This window comes from Pyxicephalus adspersus, chromosome Z (genome assembly GCF_032062135.1).
Source record: "Pyxicephalus adspersus chromosome Z, UCB_Pads_2.0, whole genome shotgun sequence".
Classification (NCBI taxonomy): domain Eukaryota; kingdom Metazoa; phylum Chordata; class Amphibia; order Anura; family Pyxicephalidae; genus Pyxicephalus; species Pyxicephalus adspersus.
In genome coordinates this window covers 16,093,232-16,101,257 of record NC_092871.1, presented here as the reverse complement: position 1 = coordinate 16,101,257, position 8,026 = coordinate 16,093,232, and the positions used below count along the sequence as shown (strand labels likewise).

Sequence of the window (8,026 nt, the reverse complement as noted above, 5' to 3'; positions counted from 1 at the left end):
CCGAGAGCTGGGCGGGGTATTCAAATCAGCCGGGCGGAGCAACCGGCTAAAAACCTCTGGGGAGAACTATGCAACCTATAGAGGAACCCTAGTTCAAAAACACTTCCCCATATAGTTAATTTTCCTCAAAGTTTTGTAAATGTAGTTACAACAAAAAAAAAAACAAATCTTTTAAAATTACTGGTGACAAGTAAGAATAAAATATTGCTATTGGATATAAATACACCTAAAACTCTGTAAGCCAGAAAGCTGCTTTTGTGAAACACTGGTAATATAGGAGGTGCTTGAGCTACTGTCATTCCCCTGGGGAAATGGGGAAAGAATATATATAGGCTTCCTGAAATTCTTTAAGTTAATAAAAGCTCAACAGCCAGGGCGAAGATAGAACGGTTCGTACATGTCTATCCAGCACAAACCACTCCATTCTTAAAATTTGTGTTGTCAAAAGGAGAGGTATTGGATGCAAATGGCCTACTGCCTGAGCAAATTATACTCCCTGATCATGCAAAAATAAAAAGGGGGGGGGCCTTGTATAAGGGAGCTTGTGATCTCCCACATATCATGACACTCAGACCCAAGTAGTCAATTTGTCACGTCAGTACACTGTCATGTGTCTGGGTGTAGTGGTGGACATGGCTAGGTTCTAACACTGAATGGACTCCCAGCAGGGAGGTAGTGAAAGAGTGTGGATTAACAAGTATACCTTACTTAGGTAGTAGCCTATCAGGAAGCAGTGTCATCCTGTCCTGAACAGACGGGTCACAGCGTCTCTTTAAATAGCTCAATCTGCTCAAGTACAGACATCACAAGGCTGACCCCAATTATCCACAGCTTTTCATAATTGGCAATGTTCAGCCAGTGAGCTCCAAACTAATTGAAGATCACTATAGCTTCAAAGCTTGCATCAGTAAAAACATTTTTCTTTTTTTCAATATTGAGGGCATACAGCAACTCACCTTGAGGATCAGACTTTTTAAAGGCATTGCCAGCATCCACAAAGTTTGTTGCAGCATCATGCTTGCTCTGAACCTGTAGATGAAGCTGGGCAGCTTGACAGAAAGCATTACCCGCAGCTGGAAAAGGAGAAGAATTTTTAATTAGAAGATAAACCTTGTAAATGCTCAGAAGACAAAAAAAACAACAAATATGCAATAATGTATGAAGAAAAAAAAACTAAAAGCATTGTCAACAGAATACCAGAAAAGTAACGTCTGGAATCAGATTTCCTTTCGCAGTGCGTGGACTTTTCTTCAAACTCCCTTTAACATAAGCCCCAATTAGCTTATATTCTAACACTCACCACTCCAGTTCTTCACCATTTTAAACATATTAGCTGCTCGGGCGTAGAGATCACAAGCTTCTTCTACCTTGGATGAGCCACTGAAAAATAATCAAAAGAGCCAGATTTAAAAAAAAATGTAAAAACAACTGTGGTGACTTCGAATATTCAATCCTAAAGTCCCCCATATACCACAAATTATATATATATATATATATATATATATATATATAAAAAATCAATAACAACAACATAATCACTTTAAGCCTGTTCAGTTTAATAAACTGTGCCTGACAAACCAATTTAAATTTTACAGAAAAATTATACTTTTACAGGCAAATTGATAACTTAAAACTACAAACCCAGCTGACAGAGCATTTTAATGATAGATACAAGCACAACTAAAATCCACCAAATAAAATTGCTGACAATTTAATAACAGAAAAGATTGTGATTGTGTTGCCCCCCTTTCAGCACCTTATTCTAATAAAGTACAGTGTTCTTCCCAGCCCATTTAAGCTGGGCGCAGCACCCGGCTGTTTCTGGGTGGTTATTGAAAAGTTGGGTCACAATACAGGGACTGCCACACACCAACAGCTTCTTCACACCAAGCTTAAAACAATCTGTGAAAATTCTCGTATACATTGAGCTGCACATGTGCGGCTCAGTATAGAGTCATGGAATGACGCTGTGCTAGGATAACACAACTCTTGTGCATGAGATTTACACCATTCAAAATGGCCAATGTAGACGGCCAAAACTTTGAACATTGAAGAAGACTGTGTGCAGATGGAAGTGCCAGTGACCCACGACGAGTGCAGACATTGCAGTGCTGGAGGGGGTTCCTTTAGACTGGGAAGTCAGGCATAATGTGTGAATATCCTGTGCATACTTGCACATTAAAGGCTCCAGTGAGCCCAAAACAGAGCATTTAGTGTGGTGTTTTTTTCCCCCACTTTAACCTTCTGGGCGGTTCTTTTCTGTTTAGTTTTATCTAAAAGCCGTACATTGTCTTTCATGAGAATTTATTTTACATTATAGGCCTGTAAATCTTAGCCATAACTCGCCGAAATATGTCCAATATTTAATAAATGTAATAAATTTAATAATAAACTTTAAATAAAAAACACAAAAGTCTGTGAAAACAAGGGTGCATAAATAAATCAAAAATACTGAAACCTGTAATATAACTGTACAGTAGCATATAATATATATATAACTCCTGGGGAACGTCAGTGTACTTGCAGGGGGCCACATCGGATGAAGAGGACATGGCCAGAGGATGGCAGGACACTGGAGGATGCCGATGGGACCAGGTAAGTATTTTTTTTTTAGCTACCCTGACTGTGGCTCGGGGTTAAAGCTATCAGCTGTGTTTTTTACCCCCAAAACACACTCCGGGTTACCACTCAGAAGGTTAATGAATACAGAACAGTAAACATAAAGCTGTCCCCTTGTGTATATGTAGTTTTGAAATTTATAATCAGAATCAACTTTTACACAGACTAATATGCTAATAATATTATTATTATACAGTATTTTTATATAGCGCCAACATATTACGCAGTGCTGTACATAGTCCAATAGTCACTCAAAGGAGCTCTCAAGCTAAGGTACCTACCATAGTCATATGTCAATATTACAGTCCAAAGTCACTTTGGGGGGAAGCCATATAAACTAACTGCATGTTTTTGTAATGTGGAAGGAAACCAGGGTACCTGGAGGAAACCCACGCAAACACAGGGTGAACCTGTAAACTCCATGCAGATAGTGCCCTGGCTGAGATTTGAAACTGGGATCTATCACTGCAAAGACCAGAGTGCTAACCTCTGCCCACTATCAATGGATTCTATTAAATTAATTTGATTCAAAAAACAGTAACCACTAAGCATTAAACAAAATAAAAAAAAAATGAAAAAAAAAAAAACACTGTAGAAAATTGTGTAAACAATAGCCCAGATTGGGATGCCATATAAATTTCTGCACAAATAACATGGCACAAATATTTCTTCTGCTTTTGCAGTCTCCCACATGGGGAATCTAAAAAGGTAGTTACCATGGAGATGTTCAGGATAAAAATGACACTTCTGTATCCAACAAGCATATATTAATAAAGCACAGAATCTATATAGTGCCTCTACTATTTGCTTATATCAGTGGTGTGACTGCATGTGTCATGAGACTCCAGGAAAAGAATATTTCTATTACACAGAGCTCATTGACAGACAGAACTGCAGTGTTCTGTTATCTACTATGGAAAGTCAGTGAACCTATACTGCAAATTGGTTTACATAATTCTGTTTTTAAAGTGAACCTGAACTCTAGACAAAGTAACAGGAATATGATACAGGAACTGGGCAGGTAAAACCTCCCCTCCCACCCCAAATATCTTTATGGTTATGTACGCTCCTCTCACCCCCATGTGACAGCGCTCAGGCATTGATCTCTGCATTGTTGGGAGGTTTGGGTATGCGTTTTCCTACACCCAGAACAGGTTGGCAGCAGATTGGAGCTGTGAAGCAGTGAGTTTTATTAATGACTCTGTATGGGTCCCTCTTTTAAGCTTCCTGGCAGTCTGATTATGTCAGTATTTTAGAAGTCAAAGTCGGTACATTGTACATTGCAGGGAAATTTATTGTTTAATATTGCTGGCCTGTAATTGTTAGGAATAACTCCCGGGTATGATAAAGTTTGAAACACACATCATAAATAAATTATAAAAAATAATAAAATAAATTTAATAATTTATTCAAATCAAAACCACTGAAATCTGTGCAACATTATTGTTAAATTAGTATTAATTAATTATTATTTGGATTTATTTTTATTACTTTATTACTGTGATCAATGTGCTAAAAGCAGATTACAATGTAATCTACTTTTAAATTTTCCCACCAGGCCACATCTCCCCAGTGTACCGACACTTCACGCATCACATTGATCACACCGGGGATGCCAGGGGACACAGAAGCTGGTTGGGCATCGCTGAAGGATGCTCCTGGATCGTGGGGAGCAAGTAGGATCTTTACAATGCTACCCAGAGTTTGGCTCGGGGGTTATGATTTTGGAACATAAAATTCCCCCAGAGACACACTTAGGAATACAGCCAGGGGGGTTAAAACGCATCTAATACTTTGGCCAGTATAAACATTTCAGGACAAAGAACTATTTTTTTTCCTTTGGGGAAAGACTGCCAAAATACAGTCATTAAAAACTGCAAGTCTATGTCCTTGGCTGGGCTTCAATGTGAACTTTGATGCCTTCTAGTAACAGAAATCAATTACTGCGTACACGTTGGGTACATGTAAAAGACATAATATTGATTTGCACAAGTAGAAGTAGTTAAAAATAAAATTGTGTAGTTTAATGTTTGTTGGTTCATCATAAAAATCTACAAGGTCTGATCAGGAAAGTGGTCTTACAGGAAGCGCTATTTTTGAAGAAAATGCTGACTTTTTTCCATCCGGTAGTCCCGTATAAGCACACTAAATACAAGCACTTTTAAAGTCAAAGTACAGCATTAGAAAACATTCGGAATATGCATGTGAATGTATACTTTTCTTCACACTATATGTATAAAGTGGTTGGTAGCCATATAGATCATTACATTTAATGGTTTTGGTTCCTGCCAAGTAGTGCTGGTTGTATTTTACTATTATTATTCAGTATTTATATAGCACCAACATATTACATAGTACTTTACAAAGTCCATAGTCATGTCACTGGCTGTCCTTCAAAGGGGCTCACAATCTACTGTCCCTACTATAATCATAAGTCATTTAAGGTCAATTTTGGGGGAAGCCAATTAAACAAACTGCATGTTTTTGGAATATGAGAGGAACCCAGAGTACCTGGAGAAAAGCCACCCAGAGAACCTGCAAACTGCATGCAGATAGTGTCCTGGTTGAGATTTGAACCTGGATCTTAGAGCTGCAAAAGTCAGAGTGCTAACCACTGAACCACCGTGCTGCCCACTAACTTTTCTGCTAAAATAAAACCCATTAGGTTGGTCTCACTCTGGAGGAACATTTTACATGGGGGAACCTTTTAGATGGCCTATCCCAGCCTGTTGACCATTTTAACATGGGGAACCCTTAAAATAGTTTTCAGGTCTTCAAGGAAGCCCTGTTCTAACAACTAAATCTACAGCTCACAGTACATTAGCATGGTGGTCAGTGAGAAGAATGCCTCTTACATTTCTAGCCAGCAGGAAGAATGTCACCATTACAGATAGCCCAAAAAAAAAACATTGGTGTAAGTTAAACTGATCAGTGAGGCACATATTGCTCATGGAATCCTTAGCAACCTGTGGAGGAACCCTAGGGTTACGTGGAATCCTGGTTGTGAAACACTTGCTATTGTATAATCTGAGCAGTTGCTGTACGGCAATACTGACCAGACACCTACAAATAGCAGCTAAAGAAAAAGCTAATAGTGTTTCTCCCTCAGCCTCTTTTATCCAGCTGCACAAACATTTGGGTCCCAATACAGAGGCTGCTGCCACCCACCTACAGTTTCTTCCAACCCAGATTAAAATGAATACTGAACTAAGAAATCTGTAGGATTTGAAACATAACACTGTACTTCTGAAACAGGTGTAACCCAGTATTTTAGGTAACCAGAACATTTTTAAATAATATCACCAGTTCTCTGTACATATTTACCAATTACATATTACAGGGCTGTCAAATGTTGCAATAGTAAAAAAATATCCACTCTGTAGCAACCAAATACATTGTGATAGCCAAATTATGAACTTTTTTTTAGGAAACATTAAGCAATATTAATTTTCTATGAACTGACCAAGACATCACAGAAGTCAGCCATTAAGCCTCCTTCCAATGTGGACTGATAAGATGTACAGCAATGTTACCGACTTGAGGCTCCAGGCCTTTGTATGACTTGCAGAAGAAATCTCTTGCTAGACACAGCTGAGGCTGTGTATTTGTTCATGGAATTATGGCTGCAGTACAAACCATTTTATATAGGTTAGTACCAGGGTTCCTCCACAGGTTCCTAGGGGTTCCTTGAGCAACTCGTCCCTGTGTAAGTAAGTAACACCAATGATCTTTTTGGCTATCTGTACAGGTGACATTCTTCTCACTGGCCAGCAACGTAAAAGACATTCTTCCCATAGACCACCACACTAATATAGTGTGAGCTCTGGATAATGTTATTATTTTTTGGAATTCCCTAAGACCTGAAAGTTATTCCTAGCATCCTCCCATGTTTAAAAATTTGAGATAGTCTGGGTTAGTAGATCTTTCAAACATTTTTCTTTTAGTAGTAGGCTTAATGATCCTTGAATAATACATGGAGTGCAGGAAAAAAGCTGAATGTTTACTCTACAACAGTGATCTGTCACTAATAGGATTACAGCAGTCAGGCAGTTTGTTATTCCTGGGCCTTGTAACAGAACAATGAGATGTGACTGGATTACTGTCCTTCAGCTATATTAAAATACAATCTGTTGCTGTAGGAAACAATCCCCACGAACAGTAACAATCATAGTATAACAAAGTCAAAATACTAAAGTTGAAAGCAATGGCTTTACCCCAATTATTTCTACTGTAGATATTGGCACAGCTAGTCTAGATCTCCAATCCACTACACCCAAGTTTCATCATTTGCACACAGGTTTTCCATTGCAAACTCTCTAAAGTCCCAAGTCTTATGTCTTGGGAGCAACCAACCACTGGAACAATGGACTCGATTTTTTAAAGCTCTCCAAGGCTGAAGAAGATACACTTTCATCAGTAAAGCTGGGTGATCCAGCAAACCTGGATAGGATATCTGGAACCTGGAATGGTTTGTTGGATCACCCGGCTCCACTGTTGAAAGTGTACTCTTTTCAGCTTTGGAGAGCTTTAATAAATCAGGCCCCATGTGTGGATTAGCAGAAGTTATGCCGCATAACACATATAACATTGACATAATGATGATAATGGTTGTAATCATCCTCCTATTGTGTGGGACTTCCCCCACCTTTTAGATTGTAAGCTTTTCGGGGCAGGGTCCTCCCCTCCTCCTGTGTCACTGTCTGTCACGCTGTTGGCACTATATAAATCCTGTTTATTATAATACTTTTAACCGAAGTTCAAAGAACATAAATAGGCCCTGGATGATCTAAATAAGCACAAATTTATTTTCAGAAATACACACAATAAAAACATAAAATTCTGGATGTAATATACTGTAATCACTGAGGTAATATATACATAAAAAAAATACAACACTGAGCTCCTACTTGTAAGCTGATCACATATTACAATGTATGTACATAGTACAATGTAATCTATGTACAATTTTTTTTTTTTGTTACTATCTCTACATATTATAGCGGAAACTCCATCAGAACAGATCTGGAAGAATCAACAAGCCGCCACCTCAGCTCTTACACCCACCCCAGCAGCAAAATGTCCCTGAGGTGATCGGGTAAATATACTAACTGCAGCCTCAGAGCTGTTTATGTGTTGGATTTACATTCATAGTAAAGTAAACCCTAGTTGCAGGCAGTGTGGATGGTTTTTAGGTCTAAGGATTTGGGCATACAATATTCAATACACGACGGCTGACATCATAGATATCATTTGCTGTCACAGAGGGCTGAGCACACAGAAATAAAGTTCCACATTTAATTAGGCAGGTCATTATTGCAGATAGAGATGGACGATATCCCTTCTGCAATAATCCCTCCAACCTGCCCATGACCAGCTTTAGTTTCCAGAAATCTTGGCTTCACATTTG

The 8,026-nt window shown here is 38.6% G+C and overlaps 1 protein-coding gene across 1 annotated transcript in view; it reads right to left on the bottom strand.

The window, feature by feature from the left end:
- The window catches only part of LOC140343916 (alpha-soluble NSF attachment protein-like), a 19,234-nt gene that overhangs the window by 8,579 nt on the left and 2,629 nt on the right, over positions 1–8,026 (bottom strand). The window contains exons 2-3 of the mRNA XM_072430813.1: positions 1,301–1,380; positions 957–1,073 (exon numbers count right to left, since the gene is read on the bottom strand). Coding sequence (XP_072286914.1) covers positions 957–1,073; positions 1,301–1,380 — 197 coding nt within the window. The remainder of the gene's footprint in view (positions 1–956; positions 1,074–1,300; positions 1,381–8,026) is intronic.